At 42.3% G+C, this 27,148-nt stretch overlaps 1 protein-coding gene across 2 annotated transcripts in view; it reads left to right on the top strand.

The window, feature by feature from the left end:
* Positions 1–27,148, top strand: part of Prkaa1 (protein kinase AMP-activated catalytic subunit alpha 1) — a 40,072-nt gene that overhangs the window by 1,535 nt on the left and 11,389 nt on the right. The window contains exons 2-6 of one of the 2 annotated variants that reach the window (XM_075975958.1): positions 16,721–16,862; positions 18,438–18,531; positions 22,376–22,520; positions 23,458–23,545; positions 25,932–26,156. In XM_075975958.1, the coding sequence (XP_075832073.1) occupies positions 16,721–16,862; positions 18,438–18,531; positions 22,376–22,520; positions 23,458–23,545; positions 25,932–26,156 (694 nt within the window). Of the gene's footprint in view, positions 1–16,720; positions 16,863–18,437; positions 18,532–22,375; positions 22,521–23,457; positions 23,546–25,931; positions 26,157–27,148 lie in introns of those variants that run through there. The other variant, XM_075975959.1, reaches the window with a different exon arrangement.

The raw sequence follows: 27,148 nt of genomic DNA, 5'->3' as shown, positions 1-27,148 counted from the left end.
ATCTATCTATCTATCTATCTATCTATCTATCTATCTATCTATCTATCTATCTATCTATCTATCTAGTGTTACAGTGCTGCCCAGGCTGGCTTTGAACTTGTCTATATGTCAGCCTCCTAAGTAGTTGGCATTAGAGGCAGCCCTTGCAGGGTTCTGTTTACTTCTAGCCAGGCATGGTCCTTGTTAGCCGTTCTAAGGTGCTTTTTTGTTTACAAGTGTTGATAAGAAATGCCCGTCAGTGCTCTGATGGCGGCGATAAGCCTGTCTTGGACTCACAGCGTTCCTTCTGGGGGTTCTGCTCAGAAGGTGGTGTCCGCAGGTCTCCTGACAGGGACCAGATTAGGTCAGGCAGATAGGAAAGGAAGAGGTTGTTTTCATTTTGGGGCTTTGACCTGTGAAGTGACATGGATTTTCCCTGGAGTGACTCGGCTTTTCCTTAACCTTCACTTCTCCACCCACACAGTCTTCTCTTGAAATCCTATACTGTCAGTCATAAGCCTCCCCAAAGGGAGAGGGCCAGTGTGAGTCAGAGGATCATAGCATCATGGTTATAATTAAACTTGTCCTTAAACCTGCTAGTTGATGTTGGTTTAATTATTCAACCAGTTCATTTTAAAACTGTTAGTTGGGATTTTTTTTATAGTAATAATAGAAACCATGATTTTTACTATGGTCCGCTCCATAGCAAGGAATGACCACGCGTCATTTGGTTTATGCATCCAGGGGAATAGCATGACCATGAGAGACATGAGACCCGGGTTTGGATGTATGTGTGTTGGGAGCATCTTTATTTATTTAGTTAGTTAGTTGAGTACTTGGACACAGTATGTGGTTATATGTGTTCTTGCTCTCGCTGGATGGACGCCAACAAAGAATGAGTCTTTTTGGGTTGGAGAGAAAATGGGAGGCAGGAATGGTCAGTGAGCCAGCAAAATGAACTACTGTAGTGGTCACGTTGGTAATTAACCTCAATCTTAGTTTGCCAAGGATTCTCAGAGATAATAACATTAGCCATATATTGTAATTTCAACGCTTATGTATGTTGGTAAATTTAAAATAAAATAATTTAACAGAAAGTATAATATTGATAGATAAATCTCCAGTATGATATTCAGTGCCTCCAGGGAGTTTAAATGGTTTGTTTGTCTCGTTTTTTGAGATAAGGGTCTCAATTTAGCCCAGGTTGGCCTCAGACTCACTAGGTAGCTGAGGGCAACCTTGGACTTTTGATTTTCCTGCACGCTCTTCCTGAGTGCGAGGACTACAGGGTGCACGTTACCCTGCCTGCTTTTATGGAGTCCTAAGGACTGAACGCTGGGCTTTGGGCTTCGTGTGTGCTAGCCAAGTGCCCTACCAGCTGAGCCACTTCCCAGCCCTAGCAATGTAATTTTGTGACTAAATTGTTAGTGATTATCTTGTATCAAAGAAACACTAATTAAAATAATTGGGTTACTTAATGATGACATTTGGAGGGGAAAGGTTAAGCAGAAAATAGGGGTTGGGATTGGGCTTGAATTATTATTTTCAAGGTATCTTTTCTTCCCCCTCCATTTGTCAAAGTGTTGGTCTCTACTCCTTTGCATGTCACCTCCCACCTCCCATGGAACTGTTACAGAAGCATCGATGAAGGGAAGTGTTTTGTTTTTTGTTTTTTTTGTTTTTCCGAGACAGGGTTTCTCTGTGGTTTTGGAGCCTGTCCTGGAACTAGCTCTGTAGACCAGGCTGGTCTCGAACTCACAGAGATCCGCCTGCCTCTGCCTCCCGAGTGCTGGGATTAAAGGCGTGCGCCACCACCACCCGGCTCGAAGGGAGTGTTTTTACTACAGTAAAATGGCAGTTTGTAAGAGGTTTTATGGGTAGGACGCATCTTCAGCAAGTCAGTTATTTCTGCAGATGATCTGTTAGGTTGGTGAGTCCTCCATTAAACCCTTATTTCAGGTCATAGATACTCTTCTCTTTGAGTCATGAAAATGTCATCAAGTTAAAAATTATCTATATATGCACACAATATATAATGTGTGTGTGTATATATATAGTATGTGTACATAAACACCATGTATGTGTGGCATGACTGAATCTTTATACTATAAGGTTAGGGCTGAAGAGATGACTCAGAGTTCAATTCCCAGCAGCACATTACAGATGGCTCATAATCATCTGTAATGAGATCTGATGCCCTCTTCTGGCCTGCAGGGTCACATGCAGGCAGAGCACTATACATAATAAACAAATACATCTAAAAAAAACAAAAGAAGAAGAAACTAAGGATAGACCCCAAAGGCTAGTTGTAGAGATGTACGTGGTGGGACATGCTCGTACTCACAGTACTTGGGAGGCCAATACAGTTGTTATTTTGACAAGATACGGAGTTTGAGTCAAACAGGGGTTAAGGAGATCCTGTTTCTAAAAAACAAAAACACAAGTTCGTGTTGTAGAAGATTATGTATAGTCTGATATTGATGTAGGTTAAGAAACACACAAAACAATGCTACAAAGTAATTACCACTCATAGTAGCTGACAGTATGTACTCAGGTTAGCAGAGCAATTGAACTTGTGGGAATTTATTCTGTACGTGTGTGCATGTGCTTGGAGCATTGTGTTATTTGTTACAGAATGTGTAATATGGAAGAGTAGAATTAGCTGGGTGTGGCACACACCGTTAAACCCAGCTCTTGAGAGATAGAGGAAGGAGGACTAGGAGTTGAAGGCTAGCCTCTTCTACATAACAAATTAAAGATCAGCTTCGGTTGCAAGAGATCTTGCCTCAAAAAAATGAACAACAGTTACAACAAAAAGTTTAGAAATGAGGCTCATCAGTTAACAGCCCTGGCTGTTCTTCCAGAGGCCCTGAGTTCAATTCCTAGCACCCACATGGTTGCTCACAACCGTCTCTCTGTAATGAGATTTGACTTTCTCTTCTGGCCTGAAGGCACACAAGCAGGCAGAACACTGTATACATAATAAATAAATACATCTTTAAAAAAGTTTAGAAATAACTTTTTACATACACACAGACATGCACATATCAGTGTATGTGGAACACTCGTGCCATGGTGCATATGTGGAGGTGAGAGAAAAGCTTGGGAGTGAATCTTTTCTTTCTAGAGTTCTTTCTACCTTGTTAGTTTCAGGGATCAGACTCAGAGCATTAAGAACCTTTGGACACTAAGCTATCTCCCTGGAACTCAAATTTCCCTCTCTCCCTCCCTCTCTCCCTCCTCCCTCTCTCATTTTTTTCAAGACAGGGTTTCTCTGTGTAATAGTCCTGGTTGTCCTGGAACTCACTTTGTAGACCAGGATGGCCTTGAACTCACAGAGATCTCCCTGCCTCACATCTCTTGCTTGCTAAAATCCTTTCTTTAAAAATAGGACCCTGTCTCAAAAACAAACAAAACAATAAATTAAAAAAAGGATCTTGTTACACTTCAGCATTCCGAATCTGATTAGATCATTTGTTGGCAGTGTTTTGTGTAGTTAGAGTTCCCGGTGAAGGGCAGTAACATAGTTAGCTCGTTTAGTTGAGTAACTTGCTGTACTTGGGAGGTAGACCCTATGGATGTGACTACGCCAGTGTTGCGGTTTGCTTCAAAGTAACATTTCAGCCATGTTGGAAACATAGTAACAGTCTGAAACTTGCAGATTAAGTGTTGATAAGGGGCAGGTGGGCCCCTCAGGGAATATATACTCTTGACAAAGTCCTTTTATTATGTCGCTGATTGACTAGAACAGCAATTACTTTGACTCCGCCTGAGTTTACTCAATAGGGAATCTTTAGCCCAGTTTTGAGAAAACAGTTCTGATTCTGACTTTATGCCATTTCCCCCTCTCCCTCTCAGTAATGGCTGGTAGGCGCCTTCTCATTGCAAGGGTAGCAGAGAGTGTCTAAGTCGAAAGACTTGGGTTCAGAAGAGCAGGTGGATTTGATCAAAATAGCTGTACCCTGACCAATTCCAGACCGAAAGAGGCCCAGTTTGTTCATCCTTAGCTTTTCAGACCTATGGCTAGGCCTAAGTTACTCCGTTTTATTTATTTATTTATTTTTTTAATTTATTTATTTATTTTGTATACAACGTTGTCTGTGTGTATGCCTGGAGGCCAGAAGAGGGCACCAGACCCCATTACAGATGGTTGTGAGCCACCATGTGGTTGCTGGGAATTGAACTCAGGACCTCTGGAAGAGCAGGCAATGCTCCTAACCACTGAGCCATCTCTCCAGCCCCAAGTTACTCCGTTTTAAAAAGCTTTAGGCTGATAAAATGTTAGTTTTGCCAGTCCTAGCCAAGGCAAACATTTCTGTGTTCCCGGCATGCCTACTAGCAACTTTGTGTTGTTGTGGCTTTAAATGACAGACTTAACTGGGAAGAGGGGAAGGATGAGTAAATTGAATGAGATGTCTACAGTCTTTTGTTTGTTTGTTTTTTGAGACAGGATTTCTCTGTGGTGTAGCCCTGGCTATCCTGAAATTCGCTGTAGACAAGGCTACCTTTGAACTCTGCAGTTCCAACCTCCTCTGAGCGCTGGGGTGAAAGGTGTGCACTACCATGCCCAGCTGAGATAATGCCTGTTTTAAAAGAGAAAATACTTTATGATCATCAGGGTTGAGACATTTGCTTAAGAACCGTAGAGAGAGAAGTTTGTCTTATTATTTTTACTTTGTGTCTGTCTCTGTGTGTGTGTGTCTGTCTGTCTGTGTATGTGTGATATGGCTCTTTTTATTTTTTTGCAGGGTCTCTCACCTTAAAACTCATTCATTCATTTAGTTAGTGTAGCTAAGTAGCCAGCTCTGGGGGATCAAAGGGAGATGAAGCAAGAGTAAAAGACCACACACCACTAACTGATGTACAAGTTAAGATCTAGCAAATGGCAGAGTAACCTTCTGCCATTCCATTCGTCTGATTTTATTGTACTGACAGCTGCCAATGATAGACGATGAAGAAGTGAAGTGGATTCTTTTTTACGAGGGTCACAATACTCACATCCAAACCAAGTAAGTACTTTTAACAGCAGGGATGGGGAATTAGGAGCATCTCGGTTACTGTTCTGTTGCTGTGCAGGGACACCATGACTAAGGCAACTTACAAGAGAAAGCATTTTTATTGAGTTTTAGAGGGTGCGTCCTTAACCACGGTAGGGAGCATGATGGTGGCAGATAGGCAGGCATGGCCCTGGAGCAGTAGCTGAGCCCTTACATCTGATTCATAAGCAGTAGGGAAGGCGGTGGCAGACAAGCGGGCAGGCAGACAGACAGAGAGACAGAGATAAACACAGACACACATTGGGCCTTGTGTGCGCTTTTGAAACCTCCAAGCCCACTCTTAGTGACACACGTTTACCAACAGCATCTCCTAATCCTTTTCAAACAGCACACCATAAACCAAACACTCAAACCGCCACAAAGAGAGTCCATGTTTAACAGATTTGTTTTGTTTTGTTTTTCACTGTAGGGTTTCTCAGAGCCTTGTTAATAAACATAGAGAGTCTATAGAAGGAAAAAATATACATCCTTTCCTAGGTTTGGGAAAACTTTCTCTGTGGAGGCTCCAGTCCTCTACATATTATGTACATATATTATACATAAAGTGCAGTCTATTTTTTGCTTAAAGAACATGACTTGAGAAAATCAATTTTAGTACTTTGAGCTGTATGAAATTTTCAGCCAATAGGAAATAATTAAAACACCAGAAAAGGGGCCATGGGAGGTGATTCCTGATAGACTGTGAAGCAGCTTAGCTTCAAAAGGAGAGAGAGCCACAGGACCGTCGACAAAATTATCTAGTCATCGGAAGTCCTCTGAGCTAACCGGTTCCCAGCACAGCATTGTGTGAAGGCACATTGTATGTGTTTACCTAAGCTGAACATTTGTGTCCTTGTCCTCATGAATACTATATTCTGCTTTTGAAACCTTGGGCATGTATAGTCCAGTGTAGAAAGCCTTTTTAAAATAGGTCTCTTGTTATTAATGCTATTTTTAAATTTTATTATTTTTCAAATTATGTTTGTCTATATGTATGTGACTGCAGTACTTGAGGAGACCAGAGGTGTGGGATCCCCCTGAAGTTGGAGTGACAGGTCGTTGTATGCCACCTGATGTAGGTGGTCCTCTGTGCTCTGAACTGCTGAGCCATCCTTCTGTCCCCCTAGTCTCATATAGCTTGGTTTGGCTTTGACTCCCAATCCTTCTCCCTCCCCTCCAGAATGCTGGCTGCTTTTTAAATCAATAAGCATGTCATCTTGCTGAGGCTGCAGAAGCCATGCTAAAGATCGGTGGCTTAAGAGAAAATTGTTCTCTTTCAGTCTGGAGGTCAAAAGTGTAAAGCCTGGGGTCCCCCAGGGCTGTGCTCCCTTTGAAGGTCAGCGGAGAATGTTCCTTTCCTCTATCTTCTGCCGGCTGGCTCCTGGTTTTGCTTGGCTCATGCTAGCGCAATTCCAGCCTGCTGCCACATGGTTAGTCTTGTGTGGGTCCTCCGTTTATGAAAAGAAGTCTGTAGATAATTTTGCTCACCCTGAGTCTAGCATCATACCATTTTGAGACCCTATGCTAATTCCATTTGTGAAGAACTATTCCCAAATAAGATAGCTTTCCGAGGTTCCAGGTTGAGGCGGATTTCAGCTCACTGTCTCTGTACTGTTTGGTGTTTTATTATTCATGTGTGTGAGTGCACACAGTCATGTGTGGAGGCCAGAGGAGGATGTCAGGTGTTGACCTCTCTTGTTCTGTCGGTCAAGGTCCCTCCTTAACCCAAAGCTAACTCATTCTTTCAGCTAGGCTAGCTGGCAGCTCCTGGAACCTGCCTGTCTCGGAGTTCCAGACTCTGAGGTTACGGGCATGCATTGCCATCCTTGGTTTTTATGTGAGAGCTGAGAATTTCATCTCAAGTCTGCTTGCCTTCTTTGAAAGGTCTCTCACAGTTTATGTTCTATGCTTTTTCTCTTTTCTTTTAAAGGATTTAATTAGCTTGTTTGTTTGTTTGTTTGTTTATTAATCAGAGACGCGTCTTTACTAGCTCTGGCTGTCTTGGAATTTTCTGCAAAGACCACTTTGACCTTGAACTCTAGAGGTCGAATGCCATTAATCCCGAATCTGGGATTGCAAACTGCAGGCCATCACCCACAGCTTCCTCTTTTTTCTTTTCTTTTCTTTTTTTTTTTTTGGTTTTTCGAGACAGGGTTTCTCTGTGGTTTTGGAGCCTGTCCTGGAACTAGCTCTGTAGACCAGGCTGGTCTCGAACTCACAGAGATCCGCCTGCCTCTGCCTCCCAAGTGCTGGGATTAAAGGCGTGCGCCACCACTGCCCGGCTTCCTCTTTTTTCTTGACTCTTAAATTCTGCCTTAATTTTTAAGGTGATTTGGGGGACTGTTTTAACAAAATGTCTTTACGGTGTATCTTAAGATTTTTAAATTTAAAAAACTAGAATAGAAAGATGTCAAAGTTGATAGGAGGCAGATTTTTAGCAGACAAGGCTCGTGTACTAAGATAGGAAAAAGATAAATAAAAGTGAAATTTTAAAATGATTTTTTTAGTATTGAAAAATTCAGTCTTTTATTTTCAAAACTTCACTACAAACTGATTGTTCAACTTTTATATGTTTTATTAGAAGGATACATATATATGCATTGTACTGTGCAGTTTGTTCTGAAAGATTTATCTGTTTTTTTTTTTTTGTTTTTGTTTTGTTTTTTTTTGTGAAGGTTGAGACCTTCGCTGAGGTAGACTTTGTTTGTTTAGGGAGTCCTAACATTCAATTTTTACCGCCCCATTTTGGCCCAAGAGCTAGTTCAGCAGATGCGCTTTAATAGACCTGAGCCACACAATTGGGCATAGACTTTTAAAATGGGTGCTTGCCATGGCCAGATCCGCCATCGCCCCTGGGATACCGCTTACAAAATCCTTTTAAATTGGTTTATCTAACTTAAAGCATACAACTCTCCAAAAGCCCACGGTTTCTAGATGCGTGCTGCTTCTTGCCCTCCTGCCTCTCTCCCCTTCTCCCTCCCCTCCCCGCTTCTTTCAATTTATCTGTTTTTAAAGATAAATTTTATCATCATTACCATTATTGGGGATATGTTTTCACTCTGTAGAGCAGGAGATCTTGAACTCAGAGATCCACCTATCCCTGCCTTCTTAGAGGTGGGATTGATAGTGCCATACATCTATTTTTATTATTATTTCATGTGTTTGCTGGGAATTGGGAATTGAACCTGGGTCCTCTGGAAACGCAGTCTGTGCTCTTAACCACTGAATCATCTCTCCAGCCCCAACTCTTTTATTATTTTTAATTGTGTGTGTGTGTGTGTGTGTGTGTGTGTGTGTGTGTGTATGTGTATCTATGTGTGGGCTTGCACTTATGGGTGCTGGTGCTGGCAGAAGTCTTGGATCGCTGGAGCTGGAGTTATTGCTAGTTGTGAGCAACCCGGTGTAGCTGCTGGTAGGAACTGATGTGGGTCCTGGGAACTGAACTCTGATTCTCCGCAAGACCATTTATTGTGAGCTTCTAGCTGCTGAGCTATCTCTCCAACTCCCAGATTTATCTTTTTCTAAGAAATATATTATTATGAACTGGCAAGATGGCTCTGTAGGTACAATCCCTTCTGTGCATACTTGGCCGACCTGAGTTCTATCCCTGGACACTGGGTGGAGGAGAGAACTGACTCCTGAAGGTTAACCTCTGACCTCCTCATAAGTGCTGCGGCCCCAGGGTTCCCACGCTCATACATACATACCACACATGCAGTAGTAATATATAAAATAGTTTTTAAAACATGCCTGAAGAGTGTTATCACATTTCCTCGCTTAGAAGATGCAAGAAGTTTTTAAACCCAGTCTGAGTTTAGCTTTTGGCTGTGCCTCTCACCAGCTGCGTACCTGTGGATAGGTTATTCCTCTCGTGCCTCTGTTCCCTGCAGTGATGTAACACCAGCCTTCCAAAGTTGGTGAGAGCCAGTTTGTTTGTGTACAAAGTGGATGTGTGACTGACTACAAAGGTGTATGACTTCATTGTGTTGCACAATACAAACCAGTGAAGCTTATATTACAGAAAATTGTATTTGTTTAAGAAAACTGTACTTGTTTAAACTATATTCAAATGAGCCTGCTTTCTCCCCTCTGGACTGTTCCCATCTGTGGCCATAGCACTGTTTCTGAAAATTTTAGGTAGAAGGTGACATGGTTGCAAGTGTGTAACAGTGACCTGTTGAATATTAACAGGTAAGGAAATGGACTGAACTTTGGAATCCAGAAATCTCAGGCTTGGAGCGAGGTGGGTTGGGGTGGTCGGATTTAAGCCGTTGAGAGGGATGGTGGCAAAGCCTCTTTAGCCTTGATAAGGGTAGGCTGTTGAACACAAGTGAACAGAGAGCACTAATCAAAGAGCTAAGAACCAAAATGTCTATTCCGGGTTTAAAATGGGTAGTTCAGGGCTGACTGAATAGGGATGGGGACTGTTTTGGGAATAATGGAAACGTATCTCTAAATACTACAATTGTCCCTGGTCCATTACTGTGCGCTAGGCAGTGTGATAGGTACTTTACAATGCTTTCTGTGCCACTGTGGCGACCCTTAGAGAGCAGGGGGCTGCATTTACAGCGTTTTAACTTGCCTGCAGCTGGTGTCTGCTAAATACCTTCAAATAGGAGCAACACCCAGGGCTACAGAATGTGCGCTCTGTACACACACTACCTTCTGGGGTGGGAGGGAAACTGGGTACGCAATCTGCCCCTGGGGAAGTTTGGATCTGCTCACGTCTAGAGTTGTTGCTTTCTTCTTGGATTTTATTTTAAACTGAAAAGAATATAAAACAGTACAATGAAGAACAGTGGCTATAGAATATCTTTCTTATTTTTTCGGTAGCTGGCAGATGTAGAAGTCTGTAACTTTGCATACTCTTTATTGATAGGAACATTTTTCAATCTTTCTACAGGAGTCCAATGTAGGACCAACAACGGATTAAACTTTTCTGAATTAACCATGGGGGGGGGGTTGCAGGCTTTTGTTTTTGTGTAATAAGCTGTAATAAACTGAGAAACATTTATACGGGTTTTTAGCTTACTTCGTAGTTCAATTTGGAGCACGACATTTTTTCTTTGTAAATACAGTGTCGTCTCTAACTCTCAGGATACTTTGGTTTTCCTGAGTGCCCTATTGGCTCATCCCGACATCCCCCTTGTTATGATTTATGGCGCGAGTGACCCTGGCGAATCCCATGGCCGGTAAGGGACAGGCAGGCCATGCAAAGAGAGCTTGGGTACGGACAGTTTATTTAGTGGATATTGGAAAGTATAAGTGTATATGGCCGGGGCGGGGGGTGGGGGTGGGGAGGAGAACGAAAGGGACAGAGAAAAAGGGGCTGGGGGGAGACGGGGGGCGGGGCCGCGGACGTGGGACGGGATAGCGAGCTGCCGAGCAGCCTTTTCGTCAGAAAGAAAGGGGCCCAGGGAGCTGCCTTGGTGGGCTGAGAGACTGGGAGTGGGTGGAGCTTGCCTCTTAAAGGGACAGGATACCCAGGTGACAGGGCAGGCCAGCAAGATCATAACACCCCTCACACGGAAAAGGAACTATTGTGTTAGTGTTTTGTTAAATAGAGAGAAAAAGCAATCATATTACCTTCTCCTTTGCTTCCTTTCTGTTTAGTTCACTGTGTGTGTGCTGGGGGGGCTGAATGACCTTTCACTTCATGCTCACCCCTTCCATCCCCCAGTCAGCCCTTCTCAGTTTTTCTTTGAATACAGTTAAATTTATGTGGCCTTTTTTTGCTTCTTTTTTAATATTTAAATAAGTAGCTCAACACTCATTTTAATTTATGTGTGTGCACGTGCATACATGTCTGTGTGTGCATGTGCATACGTGTCTCTGTGTGTGCGCACGTGTCTGTGTGTGTGCACTTGCATACGTGTCTGTGTGCGCACGTGCATACGTGTCTGTGTGTGTGCACTTGCATACGTGTCTGTGTGTGTGCACGTGCATACGTGTCTGTGTGTGCACGTGCACACGTGTCTGTGTGTGCGCACGTGCATATGTGTCTCTGTGTGTGTGCACGTGCATACGTGTCTGTGTGTGTGCACTTGCATACGTGTCTGTGTGTGCACGTGCACACGTGTCTGTGTGTGCGCACGAGCATACGTGTCTCTGTGTGTGCGCACGTGCATACGTGTCTGTGTGTGTGCACTTGCATACGTGTCTGTGTGTGCGCACGTGCATACGTGTCTCTGTGTGCGCACGTGCATACGTGTCTGTGTGTGTGTGCACGTGCACATGTGTGTGTGTGTGTGTGATATGTGTCACAGAGCATATGTGGAAGTTAGAGAACTGCTTTGTGCACATCCTAAGGAGTCTTTTTCTCCCTTCCCATCTTGTGTGAGAGGTCTGGGGACTGAACTCAGGTTCTCAGGCCTGGAGGGAAGCTCTGCTCACTGAAAGCCCTCCTGAATTGGTTTGGAAGTAAGAGTTTGGATTCCTGCACTTATGATTGCTTACAGTGTGACGACATGCTCAAGCCCAAGGAAGAGTGTTGTGGTGTGCTTAGCTGGATATGGGCTTCATTCCGTTTGCTATTTTCAGGAGGGGACCTCTAGTGTTTGCGGGTGAAATACTATTCTTTCTCCTTATTACTAAAATTATATACTTGATTCCTATTCCTTGGCTAGCATGTTACCTTTATTCCTGTTAAATTCTCTAATTCTCTGTTTTAGTATCTGGCTTTATTTGTGTCACTGTGTCTTACTGCCTTTCTTATTTTTTCTTTTCTTTTTTTTTGTGACAGGGTTTCTCTGTAACAGCCCTAGCTGTCTTAGAACTAGCTCTGTAGACCAGGCTAGTCTCGAACTCACAAAGATTCTCCTGTCTTTCCCTCCTCAGGGCTGGAATTAGAGGTGTGTGCCACCACCGCCTGGCATCATAATGCCTTCAAATGACTCGAATCCTTCTGTTGTAGATTTCTCATTTTGCTCTATGTGTCCCCCTGTGCTTTAAAAAAGCAGTGTGTGTGTGTGAGTCTGTGCTCATATGAGTATGTGTATATATAGGTGTGTAAATGTGTGTGTGTGTGCATGTGTTTATGTGTGAGTCTGCTCATATGAGTATGTGTATATATAGGTGTGTAAATGTGTGTGTGTATGTGTTTATGAATGTGTATGGGTGTATGCACCATGTTGTGTTAGTAGAGGTTAGAAGACAACTTTGAGGAGTTGGTTCTTTCCTTCTACTAGCAATTGAACTCAGGTTATCAGACTTGGTAGTAAGCAACCTTACCTACTGAGCCATGCTAGGTTTCTTTCTGCCTTCCTGCCTTCCTGCCTCCCTCCCTCCCTCCTCCTTTTTCTTTCTCCTTTTTTTGAGATAGGGTCTTACACGTTAGCCTTAGTTGGCCTTGAACTCATGGCAGTCCTCCTGTCTCAGCCTTCTAAGCACTGATATTGTAGGCATGAACCACCATATCTGACTTTTCTTTAAAATGTCAGTCTTCTATATCACAGGCTGACCTTGACTGTCTATCTATTGATAACCCAGAACTTCTGGTTCCCCCTTCCTTGGGCTAGAATTCAAGGGTGCACCATCACCCTCAGTTACACAGTGCTGGAGCTCAAACCCTGACTGCACTGTGTAAGCACTGAGTTGACATGTGTAGCCTTTGTTGTTAGAGACAGGTCTTCCTGTGTAGCCCAGACTGGCCTCGAATTCTCGGCAGGCCTTTTGCCTTAGCTCCCTAGTGCTAGGATTACAGGTGTGTGCCACAACTCAGGTTGCTTTTTGTGTACACACACACACACACACACCCATGCCTTAGGGTTTCAATTGCTGTGAAGAGACACCATGACCACAGCAGCGTTCGTAAAGGAAAACATTTGATTGGGCTGGGCTTATAGTTTCAGAAGTTAGTCCATTCTCATCGTGGTGCGACATGGCAGTGTGCAGGAAGGCATGATGCTGGAGAAGGAGCCGACAGTTTTCCATCTTGATCAATAGGCAGCAGGAAGTGAATTGTGTCACAGGGCATAGCTGGAGCATAGGTGATCTCAAAACCCATCCCTACAGTGACACACTTCCTCCAACAAGCCCATGCCTACTTCAACAAAATCATGGGTCCACTCCCTATGAGCTTTGGGGGCCAGTTACATTCAAACTACCACAATACACACACACTTGTTTTTAGTTGCAGGTGTACATGTGTATGTGTGTGTGCAGACTAGGGATCTACCTCTGGTCTGTGGTTCCTCTGGCAGTGTCCACCTTGTTTTTGTTTGGTTGGTTTTTTAATTTTTATTCATTCATTCATTCATTCATTGAGACAGGGTTTCTCTGTAGCTTTGGTGCCTGTCCCGGAACTGGCTGCGAACTCACAGAGTTCAGTCTGCCTCTGCCTCCACCGCCTGGCTGTTTTCCAGTATTCTTTTCAGGTTTGAGCCTGCCATTACCCTGCTTTGTCCTGTTTTCCAGTCGTGGCTCAGTTGGATAGCTGATGAAGAAGAGGTTCCCACTGGGCCAGAGCTTGTGAATTTGGGGGACAGTTGGAACTGATGAGATTAGGTGTCAATAAACTAGTTGTCAGACAGAAAGTACTTCCCAAATCGGGCTGTAACAGTTGCTGCACTTAATCACATCTAATTAGGATTCAAGATTGTCAAAAGCCACGTTAGAGATTAGAATGTTCTTGATTTTGCACTAATTTTAGCATTTTCTTCTTCCTGTACTTTTTCCTTTGTATTTCCATTTTCCTTATATATTTAAAATCCTGTTTTTAAAAATTTCTTTATTTTTCAGCATTTTGACTGCATAAATAATATCTTAGGTTTTTTTTTTTTTTTGGTTTTTTCCAGGCAGGGTTTCTCTGTGGTTTTGGAGCCTGTCCTGGAACTAGCTCTATAGACCAGGCTGGTCTCGAACTCACAGAGATCCGCCAGCCTCTGCCTCCTGAGTGCTGGGATTAAAGGCATGCGCCACCATCGCCCAGCTATCTTAGGGTTTTTATTGCTGTCAAGAGACACCCATGACCACACAAGTCTTATAATCAGAGGTTCAGTCCATTATCATGGTGGGGAGCCTGATGGGGTGCAGACGTGGTGGTGCTGGAGGAGCAGTTGAGAGTCCTACATCTTGCAGGCATCAGGACACATTAATAGTAATTGCTAAACCAACACCCTCGCTTTTTTCTTTTTCTTTTCTCTTCTTGGTGTTTTGAGACAGGGTCTCACTATGTAGCTCTGGATGGCCTGGAATTCACTATGTAGACCAAATTGGCCTTGAATCCCAGAGATCCACTTTGTCTGCCTCTTGAGTTCTAGGATTAAAGGTACGTGCCACTCTACCTGGCCTCATAGTTCATAGTTCATTTCTTATAGAACTTTTAATTTTTTTCTGGCTTGAGTTAATGAATTACTTTGTTTTTTTCTGGTTTTCTTTGAAATTAAGGCTATTTCCCATGTCTTCTAGTACCTTTATAATAAATCTTTGTCTCAAATAGTATTCCATAGTTTTTTTTTTTCTTCCTCCAAGACAAGGTTTTTCTGTTTAACTCTGGCTGTCCTAGGACTTGCTTTGTAGACCAGGCTGGCCTTGAACTCAGTGCTACAGCTGCCTACCCTCCGGAGTGCTGGGATTAAAAGTGTGAGCCACCACACCTTGCTTTAATAATACCACATTCTCAAAGGCATAGGATTATCATCTCTCTTCCCTCAAAATGACTGTCTTGGGTCCCAGCTGCGTTCTGAATTCGCTGCTGTCTGACATCTGCTCCCGTAGCTTTTCTTTCACCACCATCTGTGAGTTTTCGTAGTTTTCCTCCTGAGTTGCAGTCCTGTTTTTGGGGGGTGGGCTCTTTTGGGGATGGTGCCATTTAAACTGCTCCTGAGCTCTCTTTGTAGCAAAAATAACCTTAAGCTTCCCTCTCCTTCTCATAAGCTGGCATTACAGGCGTGCATGACCACACTTGACTTTGTTTTTGAGACAGTGTTCCATTCTGTAGCCCTTGTCGGCCTGGACCTAGGAGTAACTAATACTCCCAAGACTAGGAAAGCCAGCACACTCTTAGATCTTCTTCTTTTCTCTCGCTCTGTGTTTTTTTGGTTTTGTTTTTGTTTGTTTGTTTGTTTGTTTTTTTGAGATAAAGTCCTGGAAATTGCTTTGGCCTCAAACTTAACAGAGATCTGCCTTTCTCTGCCTCCCACGTGCCGGGATTAGAGGTGTGCACAACCAACCACCTGGCTCAGATCTCTTCTTAACTAGATATGAGGTCATTTTTGTTTGTTTCCACTCTGATTTTGATAGGATCTGTATCTCCCCTAGGTTCCTGAGAAGGGGCACACACAGATATTAAACTTTTGGAGACTTTGCCTCAGTAGCAGATTCTGAATTCTTCTATGCCTATTGACTGCTGGGATGGGCATAGCATTGGGCAAGATGGAATCCCTTTAAAAACTATTATTTTTTATATAATTATATTATTTATATTATTATATAATTTATATTATTATATAATAATAATATTTATATTATTTTTTATAGTGTTTCGACAGCATATATATCTGTGCACTATGTGTGTGTGTGGTGCCCATGGGGGCCAGAAGAGGTTATTGGATCCCTTGGAACTGGAGTTATGGATGGTTATGGGTCACTATGTGGGTGCTGGGAATCGAACCTGGGTCCTCTAGAAGCGAAGGTGGAACCTCTTAATCATCTCTCCAAACTAAACTCACTTATTTTTAAATTTCATATTTGAAAATGGGAACTACACCATAGAGCTAAAACTGAAAAAAAGTACATGGACCATTAATAATAGGGGAAGCATATCAATGCCACAGGGGAATTTATTTCGTTTTGTAGGTGTGCATGTGTGTGTTATATGTGTACATGCCAGGCCCGAGGGTGTGGCCTGCTTTATCATTCTCTAACTTTTGAAGATGGAACTAGGTAGCTAGTAAGCCCCAGTGGTCCTCGTCTCTGCCCAACTGCTCTTTTCCCCCAGTTATAGGCATGTATCATGCTACATGGTCGTGCCCCCCACCCCCGGTTTTTCTTTTTTTTAAAATTTTCCTGACTGATGTTAGTTTTTTTTTCATACACTATATTTGTCATATTCTTTTTTATTATTATTATGTATACATTGTTCTGCCTGTATTTCTGCCTGCAGGCCAAAAGAGGGCACAAGACCTCATTACAGATGGTTGTGAACCCCCATGTGGTTGCTGGGAATTGAACTCAGGACCTCTGGAAGAACAGTTAGTGTTCTTAACGTCTGAGCCATCTCTCCAGCCCTTCCCCTTGTTTTTCAAGACGGCGATTGTCTGTGTAGCCCTGGCTGTCCTGAAACTCATCCTATATACCAGGCTCAAACTCAGATATCCACCTGCCTCTGCTTTTGGAATTTAAGGCATGCACCATCATTCAGCTATGATTCATTTTTAAATATTTTTATTTTATATATCCAATAGTTTAAAAATGAAGAGTAAGTTAAAAGAATTTGAGTGAAGGCATACAGGAAGAGGGAAGAGTTTCTCCCAGCTCTCCCGTAACTGTTCTAGCGTTCCTTCTTCCCAAAGCCATTCTCTGCGAGCAGTTCCTGGTGTACTCTTGACTTAACCTTCTAAACTTTCAGGGGTGTAATCAGGGGAGACAGAAAGCAAACATGCTCGAGTACTTTCTCAGATTGCTTTAGCTTACTATTACAATAACCCCGAAGTATATTGCCAATCAAACCTGGTGCTAACGTATTAAAATTATTCGTCCTGCAGTGGGCAAACATGAACTGACTGGACATAAAGTTGCTGTGAAGATACTCAACCGGCAGAAGATCCGAAGCCTTGACGTGGTCGGGAAAATCCGCAGAGAAATCCAGAACCTGAAGCTTTTCCGGCACCCTCACATAATAAAACTGTAAGTGCAGCTTATCAAACCTGGTCCTGCCATCTGCCCATGCCCTTTGTTAACCTGCCTAACCTGGCAAACCAAAGAGAGGCCTGGCCTTCACCCTGTTTCTGAGACTGGAGGTTTCTTTCACATCCAGCCCCGTTGTCTGCCAATTACAAAGTCCGCCCCGTGTGTTACTGTGGTTCCTAGCATGTTTAGTCTTGTTCTTCCTGTTGTCTGATAACACTTTGTGCTTCTGTTTTTATGTAGAGAGCCAACTACTGATTTTTCTAGTAAAAGTTTCTGTAGCAGGAGCCGGGCCCTTTGTTTGGTCTCCAGTTCCACCCAAAGGCTAAAAAGGTGGCAGAGCCTTCTTGACCTCCCAGTTTCTCGTTTCCATTTTCCACAGGCTGGAATTAGACTCACGAGCGACTGTGTGCTAGAAATAGTTTGCCCTACCCCGCTTGTGCTTGCTGACACACGCATCAGACTGAGGCACCTAGGGTGGCAAGAGGGCACCGGAACTTATTTCTTACCCCTGTGTCACCAGGTGTCCTATAACTTAAAGTGCTTGGACTTTTCTGTTGAACTGGCCTGCTCAAAAACTGTTTGGTTTTCATCTCTCATTTATTAGAGTGTTTTGAAATATCATATCTGCCGACGACCCTACATGCACATTTCTTGCTTTGCCCTCTGGGCCCTATGCCCACTGCTTACTTTATAATCCTTGTTGGGATGTCCGCGAGGCTTCCAGACGACCTGTTCAAGTCTCATCTCTTTATCACCTCCTGGGGTCTGCTGGCCTCACCGTTTTCACCATAGTGGCCAATTGCCACTTGACCCAGGATGAAAACTTAAGAGCATCACGAACACTCCTGTTTATCCTCTTCACACCATCCCTCCATCTCTTCCTTCAAAGCGGACCTCCGGTCTGTCCCTCAGTGCTTTGTCGCCATCACCTTGGTCTGGACCATCCTCCCTCTCATGGGCTGCTGGAGGAGCTCAGCTTCGTAGCATTCAGTCAGTCACTTACTCTCTGACTGTGCAAATCATGTGACTGCCAGCATTCAGAATATCTCATAGCTTTTCATCTTCCTTTACGTAAAAGCCCGAAGTCTCTACCTTCCTGGCTTGTGACATGCTGCATCTTTGGCCTCCAGTGACTGACTCCACATCCTGTCTCTCTCCCGGCTTGTTGTGCTCTTGCCTTACCATGAGCATGCCAAGCAGGCTCCCACCTGGGCCCTTGCCCATGCTGTCCCCTCTGCCTGGTTCACCTTCCTCCTGGGTAATGCAGGGTAATGCAGTCTGCGCCTTCCTTCCTTCAGGCTCTCCGCGGGTGTCCTATGGCCTTCCTGGAGAGCTCTGTCTAGAAGAGTTTGCTTTCCCTCCTCCATCGCATGCTCTGCACTAGGTGATGCTCATTTACTCTGTTTCCTGGCCCCTGGGTCAAGAGCATCACTGACACAGGAGGCTGGCTTTGTTCCCCACAGCCTTTTGGTTTCTAGCATAGTGCCTGGTATATTAGGTGCGTAGTGAATCTTTATTGAATGGATGAATGCACATGTTTTAATATCAGTAGATAATGTTTTCTCTCACCAGGTACCAGGTCATCAGTACACCATCTGATATTTTCATGGTGATGGAATATGTCTCAGGAGGAGAGCTATTTGATTATATCTGTAAAAATGGAAGGGTAAGCAGTTCTCATTTCATCCTGTACATATTTTGTAACTTCCCTGTACCCCTTATCTGGATCAGAATGTCAGAAAGCAATTTTCAGAGGTCTGCTTAGTAACCAGTTCCTTAATCATATTTGTTTAGAATCATAGGCTACTTAGAGGTAGAAAGAAGGACCTCAGCGATGAGCCCCTGAGCCACTTATACAGACAGACGTGGATACTGAGCCTCCCAGTTAAGTAGTCTTTCAAGGTCACATGATTTAATTGTGATAGAGTTCACTTAAATCCCTAAAATTTATAATCCTCAGATTTATGTTTTGGGGTATAAAGCTTTTTTTTTTTGAGACTGGGTCTCACTATGCCACCTTAGCTGGCCTGGAACTCTCTGTAGTTCATTCTGGCTTCCACTACATAGAGATCTCCCTGCCTCTGCCTCCCAAATACTGGGAATAAAGGTGTGCCCAGCCTATACAAACCCTTTTAATATGCATCTTAAAGCTATAAGTAATCCTTAGAAAATCATTTAAGTTGCATTCATTCTTTGATTCTGAACCCGTATGTACCTGGAACAGTGAGAACAGCTTTGTGGAGGCCTTGGGGTTTAGACTTGAAGACATTAGCGTTGGGAGGAACTTTGGAGACATTTAGGTTATAGATGGGAATACTGAGCACTGTCCCCTGCCCAAACTTGGCCTCGGGTCATCTGATTTGTACCTTTTAAGAGACCCACCCCTGTCACTGGGCAAAGACCTCCGCCTGCTCTCAGTCTAAAGTTATATGTGTATTATTCATCATTCATTTTATATAGCGTTTCTCTGTAATCAGAATAGAACTCACTAACCAAGTTAATCTTTACTTACTTCTCAGCACGCTTAATTTCTGTTTAAAGTATTCCTTTTCTCATCCTTCAAGGCCCCACTCCTATCCCCTAGAGAAATAAATAATCCTAAAATAATCCCTGCTTTCTCATCTTTTTGTTCCGATTGTCATTTTCAGTCATTTTGTGCTACATTATGGGGATGTTGTTTTACATTTGAGTGCTGAAGTTTTGGCTATCGTGTTTCTGTATTTCAGATATCTGCCTCGTTTTCTGAAATTGCCTTTAGCCAGCCTTCCTGTCTGGCCTCACAGATACCCTTACCTGGTCGAGGAAACATTTTGGCTTTAATTGTCTTTTGGCTCCTGCACTGTTCCATTCTTGGCGCTCATTTTATTTGTCTTTTTTTCCCCCACGACTCTTTCTCAGATCTGGTGATTCTTGGAGGTCCTCTTAAATTTCAAAATTTCAGAATGACGTTCCAAATGCCAAGCTCATATACGTGCAAGATTTATTGATTGGTGGCTTTTCCCATAGGCGGAGATGTTGGGAGACCAGTTAATTTGGGTAGGGTAAATTGTTTACCAACAATCATATGTAGTTTTCTTCTTCATTTGATTTGGTATTTGGTGTTTCCCGTTTTGGTGATGGTGGTAGTTCAGCTGTCGGAACTGAACTGGAGTTAGGGTCTCTTCTGTTAGTGTGCTAATTGTCACTTAGGACACATCTTCCTTACGATGCTTTGTTCCTGACACAGTGTTGAGAATGGTCTGGTTTGGCTCCCCAGTGGCGGGGAGTTTAAAGGTTCTCACTGGGCCCAGCTGTCTTGTTTGTAGCCCACCCTCACTCTGCCTCGGAAGGTCCTGGCACATCTCGTTCCCCAGCTTCTGCAGGATTTCCTATGCACATGTGCTTATTTCTTCTGCTAGGCTTTGGGTTTTGCGTTTCTCAGTTTGCGTCTGCTGTCCAGGCACTCCTCGGTGGCTGCTTGTCTCTTGATCCTTTTGTTTTATGAGCCTTGTGTATTGCTGATAGAATCCTGGTGCTGTGATCATGCACAAAAGACTTAGTGCGTGATATTCATGAGCTGAAAGATGCTCTGATTTTGTTCATTCCTTGTACTATATTTTTGTAAATATAGTATTTTTTAACCTTTGTAGCCTTTCTACTTATTTTACTTCTTTTTAAAAAGGATTTATTTTTATATTATGTACATTGATGTACTGCCTGCATGTATGTCTGTATGCGGGTGTTGGATCCCATGGAGCTAGAGTTTACAGACAGTTGTGAACTGCCATGTGGGTGCTGGAAATTGAATCTGGAAGTACAGTCAGTGCTATTAACCACTGAGCCATCTCTCCAGCAACTTATTTTACTTTTTATATTGTCTGTTAGTTAAATTTTTGCTCCCGCTTTCATAAATTTTTAAAATAATTATCGACTGGAACAAATAAAGGCATTAGATTGCAAATATATTAATACATTTTTCTTGAGGAAGGGTATCTTATACTTCTATAGCAGTTTTAATTTTGCATTGCAAGAAATGCTGGTTTATCTTTTCCCCCATATTATCCATGCGTTGAAGGTGTAGAATTCTGAATTTAGAATGCTTACTCACGAGCTGCCGGAGGATTGCACGGGAGAGTCCTTGTCTGGGGGACCCGCAGTTTTGTTTATTTAGTGCTGTCCTGGAGCAGGTATAAACCAGTGGTAGTTATCACTTGTTGAGCAGACATCAGAAAATATGGGGGAGATTTTTGAAGATTATTTTTAAAAGATTTAAAATATAATACTTTTAAATATACTTTTAAATACTTTTAAAATATAAAGTATTAATTGTAGTGTAAGTCGTCCCCCCCCTCAGTTTTGGTAAATGTGCAAAAGCAAAAAGTGCTGAGAGTTTTCTTTTGTTTAAGTAAAATATCTCTGGCCTTAAGAGACAACTCAGCAGTCATGAGGGTGTGCTGTTCTTTCAGAGGTCTGGAGTTTGGTTCTTAGCACCCGTGTAGGGTGGCTCATGACTGTCTCTAACTCTAGATCCTCAGAAATCTGGCCTCTGTAGATACTCATATGTAGATGTATTCTTTCTCTCTCTCTCCTTCTCTCCCCTCTCTCCCTCATACACATATAATAGTTAAAAAAAATCTTAAATTTCAGAACACAGACTGTGGTTGTTTTGTAATTCATCTGAGGTGCTTGATCGTTATTTCGTCACATTCTGAAATAGTAGCCCATCCCAACAGCACATTCTATATTCTTTTTCTTTCCTTTCTTATCAGTTAAATTTGTTCTTGGACGCTTTCGTCCATGTCTCATGTGCCTCCTGTTTCTCACTCCGGCGCTCTCTTCTCTCCCACTCCTGTCACGCCCCTCCTTCCTACAGGCCCCTTCCCTACTTGCATGATTTGCATGATGTTTTGTGAGTTTGACAAGGACCATTTATTTGACTATGGGTTTGCATTTGTCCTTCATAGCACGTTTTGTATTGTTCTGACCATTTTTCCCCACTGCTACACTGGTGTATTTTTTTTAACCGCCTTTTTTTTTTTCAACTAGAGTAGGGCCTTCCTTTCATTCATTTCTGTATTAGGAATGTCTAACCTGTATAGCATATTGAATATGTTCAATACATATTTACTGAAAGAATGAAGGATTAAACATCACTAACTTAGAGTGGAAAGCATGTCTAGTTTCAGGTAGAAGTTGAAACTGTTAGGACTAACCCATGAACTACAGAAGAAGACAGTTTTTTTTCCTTTTTTTTTTTTTTTGTGTGTGTGTGTGTGTGCGTGCAGTCTGTGCAGGAGATAGGATCAGAAAGTTGAGCTGCTGGTCAAGGTCCCCATAAATGCCTGGCATTTTAGGTTAGTGCTTACCTGTATTACTTCCTCATTTTGAAAGTACCTCATGGGTGAAGTTCACTTAGAAGGGTTCATGCTTTGGAAAGTTCTGGCTAGAGAATTATAAGTAGGAAAAGTTTCCATTGAACCTTGTAATAATTAATCTAATGCACAGCTTAAAATATTTTCTATTTTTCCTAGTTGGACGAAAAGGAAAGTCGCCGTCTGTTCCAGCAGATCCTTTCTGGTGTGGATTATTGTCACAGGCACATGGTGGTCCACAGGGACTTGAAACCTGAAAACGTCCTGCTTGATGCACACATGAATGCAAAGATAGCTGATTTTGGTAAGGACAGTTTGAATATCCGTTAGCATGAGTGCTGAGAATCCCATCTTGTAAACGAGCATACAGAAGAGGAAAACAGTACGTTACTCTCTTCTTCAAAACTGAGTCTAAAGATTTTTATTTTGTGCACATGCACACATGTGCGTGCATACATACTCTTGTGTACACATGTGCACACACACACACATACACACACACACACACAGACTCATATACACATGTCAAAGGACAGTCTTGGGGGTTGTTTCCGTTCTTCCACCATTGGGTCTTATAGCTTGAACTCAGGTTGTCAGGCTTGGTAGTAAGCACCTTTGCCTGCCTAGCCAGCCATCTTGCCAGCAGTAACATTTAGTTTTGTGATAATAAATATTTCAAGTTGTCATTAGAGAGGTTATTATTTGTAAAGAAGATAGCAGCTTTATTTCTAATATATTCTTTTGGTCAAGTGTGGAGAGAGGGAAAGTAAGTGGAATGGAATTATTGAAAAAATTGAAATCTAGAAAGAAGAACTATATGAGGAAACTTTTAAATGTCTAATACTGAAAAGTTGAATTTCAGATGTGGTCGCACATGTTTATAATTCCAGAATGCCAGAAATGGAGGCAGGTGGATTCAAGGCCACAGAGAATGTGGGTTCGGGTGGCCACTCTGGGCTTAGGGTTTGCTCTTATAGAACAGAGCAGGACTGGCCAAAATCTTTCTGTTTATCTGAGATGATTTTGCCTAGCCATCACTATATTGAAAGTTAAACATTTCCCGTTTATCCTAGCAAGCAAAGCCGTCAGTAGTTTACTCATTAACCTCTAGTCATCGCAATACATTGTGCATTTGTGTGTAAGGGCAGGCGATCATGTTCATACAAACTTAGCTGTGTTGTTCAATGGACTTTCATTTTTGTCCTTGGGGAATCTTGAGTGGCCGTTGTTTGTCTTTTCAGGTCTTTCAAACATGATGTCAGATGGTGAATTTTTAAGGACAAGCTGTGGCTCACCCAATTATGCTGCACCAGAAGTAATTTCAGGAAGGTGTGTTTGATATTATGATACTTATGATGTATTTGTAGTTGCTTCGTTCTTTTAGATTTTGTTAGTCTGAATTGTCGTATTTAATACTAGTGAAGGAAGGGACAAGGGTTTTCTTATCTGCAAATTTTGCATTTTAAGGCTAATACACAAGGAGCTGGGGATATAGCTCTGTGGTTAAGAGCACTGGCTTCTCTTCTAGAGGACGAGAGTTTAGGTCTCAGCACCCACGTTTTGGGTAGCTCACAGTTGCCTTAACTTACCTTCAGGAGACCCAACAATCTCTTTTGCTTTCTGCAAACAGTTGCATGCATGTGTATATCACTACAGACACACATACACACACATGAATAAAAAAAGTTTTATAAAAAACATAGCAGATAAATTAGCAAATCCATTTAAAGAGGAAAATGTTGGTTTGCAAGTCATATTAAAATGGTTAGAATAGGGGCTGGAGAGATGGCTCAGAGGTTAAGAGCGTTGTCTGCTCTACCAAAGGTCCTGAGTTCAATTCCCAGCAACCACATGGTGGCTCACAACCATCTGTAATGGGGTCTGGTGCTCTCTTCTGGCCTGCGGGCATACACACAGACAGAATATTGTATACATAATAAATAAATAAATATTAAAAAAAAATTAAAATGGTTAGAATGAAATACTTTAATTTTTCTGCTGGAAAGAGAATTTCAAGCAAATAAGTTGTAGAGGGAGATAGGTAAGTTACTGAAAACCTGACTATCCAACTACTTACTCATGAGAAATGGCTTACTTGGCAAAAAACAAAAAATGAGCATTCTAAAGGGTCCATGCTTGTAATTCAAGAGCTTGAGAGGTTGAGATCATTCTGTGCTATCTAAGACACTATCTCAAAAAACAAACAAACACAAACAAACAAACAAAAACCAAAACTACCCAGACAGAAAGCAAAATGGAATTACAAGTATAATGTAATGTATAGTTTCATAATTATTCAAATAAATGCCATCTGTGTAGCAGCTTCATGTTTTATGAGGAAAGGAAGTGTCTTAGGAGATTGAATTAAAGAAGAGGTCCTCCAAAACCAGGAGTCAGACTGGCTGGATGTAGTGCACACCTGTAACCTGAGCACTGCGCATAGGCTGTGAGGCAGGACTATACACATAGACCCTGTGTCAGGAAAAAGCCAGGAGGGGGAAAGTCAGATCCATTTGTCTTAATCTGGATCTGCTAGACACTGAAATATGAGAATGCTGAACTTGAGACTTGAGAACTTGAGTGGGCGGTGGTAGCGCACGGCTTTAATCCCAGCACTCGGGAGGCAGAAGCAGGCAGATCTCTGTGAGTTCGAGGCCGGCCTGGTCTACAGAGTGAGTTCCAGGACAGGCTCCAAAGCTACAGAGAAATCCTATCTCGAAAAACCAAAAACCAAAACAAAAAAGTGGTGCCTTATGATCAAGCATAAAATGATCATACATAAAATGGGTGGTTAGTGTACTCTGTTTGTTGAGTTTGTATTGTCTTTTTTTGAGGTCTGGGTGAATAAGAACATTTACTTTCAATAAAGGGTTTTACTGATATTTATAATAATTTATTTGGTCATTTTAAAGATGTTTTCCACCTGAAGTCAAACTCTGAATGGATGAGCCAACTTACTTATTCATTCATTCATTCATTCATTCATTCATTCATTCATTCATTTATTTATTTATTTATTTTTGTAGCTAGTTAAGATACTCATCTCCAGAGTGCTTTGGAGAAGTTTAGAGAGCTCTGTGAATCCCACTTACCGTGGCTTGCTTCCACAGCCTAGAGCTCTTTGAGCTTTGATGTAAGGGTTTCAGGAGAAATGGGTCCAGAGTCTGTCAGCACAGAATTTTATCTTGGCCCAGCGGGATGGCACAGCTGGTCAGGTGCTTGCTGCCAAGAATGATGACCTGAGTTTGATCCCAGAAACTTATGTCAAGGTCAAAGGGGTGAACTGACTCCACCAAGTTGTCCTTTCACCTCCACACTCACTATGCACACGCACAGATACACACATGGCACACACAGACGTGTGTGCATGCACATACATACATGCACAAAATAAAAGTCATTGAAAACAGTGTTTTATCTCTGTGGCTCAAATTCAACATTGAGCATGATGGTTGAAGTTTTGGGCTTATTGGTGGGGTCCTTTGAGGGTCAAAGTAAGGTAGCAAAGCAGTTTTTCCCATGGCTCATAATTTACAAAGTATCTTAACTTTGAAAAGGTAATACTGGTATTTACATCTTTATGCGTGATGTGCAGCTATAAACATCATGTTCTGATCACTGATTTCTTTTAAAATGGTTTTCTTGTAGTCTTCATAAAATATTTGTGTTTGAAGAGGGTTGATTATTGATTAATGCAGTCGCAACCCCTGTTCAGATTGTACGCAGGTCCTGAGGTGGATATCTGGAGCAGCGGGGTCATCCTCTATGCCCTGCTATGTGGAACCCTCCCCTTTGATGACGACCATGTGCCAACTCTGTTTAAGAAGATATGTGATGGGATATTTTACACCCCTCAGTATTTAAACCCCTCTGTAATCAGCCTTTTGAAGCATATGCTACAGGTAGATGCCATGAAGAGGGCCACAATAAAAGATATCAGGTAATTCCAAGTCAGTGGGCTTTCCTACCGTTTTGAATCTCAAGACACGAGAGAAATTTCATTTTATTAATGATGTATTTTTTTCCCTAGCAGTATGCTTTGAGTCCTAGGAAACTGAGTTTTATTGGTAATGTTGCATTGTGTGTGGTTGAACCTAATAGTTTAAATAAGGCAGAAGGGATGGTGACAGATTGGCTTCTCAAGTTGAGGTGAGCCGTTTCTCATGAACACTCAGAGTATGTACTGGAGACTTTGTTCTGCCATCAGTGTTATCTCCCCCGTCCCTTTATTTTTGTTTTCCTTAATTTGTTGATATCCTGATTGACTAGACTACACATTTTTCTGGTACTGGAGAAAGAAAGAAAGAAAAACTTTGTGCATATAGAGGTAATAAGTAAGAAAGCATTAGGATAACCAGGAAGAGAATTATATGTGAATTTAAGATTTATTTTTTTTTCACTTCTTATGCTAAAAGTTCTGCTGAAGCCAGGTGGTGGTGGCCTACACCTTCAATCTCAGCACTTGGGAGGTGGAGGCAGGCAGATCTTTGCGAGTTCATGGCCACCCTGATCTACATAGTGTACATAGTGAGTTCAGGACAGCCAGGGCTATGTAGAGTAACCCTGTCACAAAAAAAACTAAACCAAACCAAGCCAAACCTGCCGAAAAGGAGATCCCAAGTGGCAAAGGGCATGGCTTTAACCTCATTCTCTTAACTTGACGCTGTAAAATATCTACGTGAGAAGTAGGTTTGCATCTGTTTTACACTGTGAATGGTGGCACACCTATAATCCCTGAACTTGGGAAGCTCAGGCGGGGATGATAGTGAGTTTGATTCCAGCCTGGGCTACACAGTGAGATTCTGTCTGAAAAACCAGTCTCCAGTTAGAAAGAAACAAACGTACACTGTTAAAATTACAAAACAAACAAACAAAACCCAAGAGAATAAAAGAATGTCTTTCACTTAGACGATAACCATTTTCTTTTGGGCA

The sequence above is a fragment of the Microtus pennsylvanicus genome, chromosome 6 (genome assembly GCF_037038515.1).
Source record: "Microtus pennsylvanicus isolate mMicPen1 chromosome 6, mMicPen1.hap1, whole genome shotgun sequence".
Lineage (NCBI taxonomy): Eukaryota > Metazoa > Chordata > Mammalia > Rodentia > Cricetidae > Microtus > Microtus pennsylvanicus.
The sequence above is the reverse complement of the archived record's forward strand: the minus strand, read 5'-3'. Positions and strand labels throughout refer to the sequence as shown.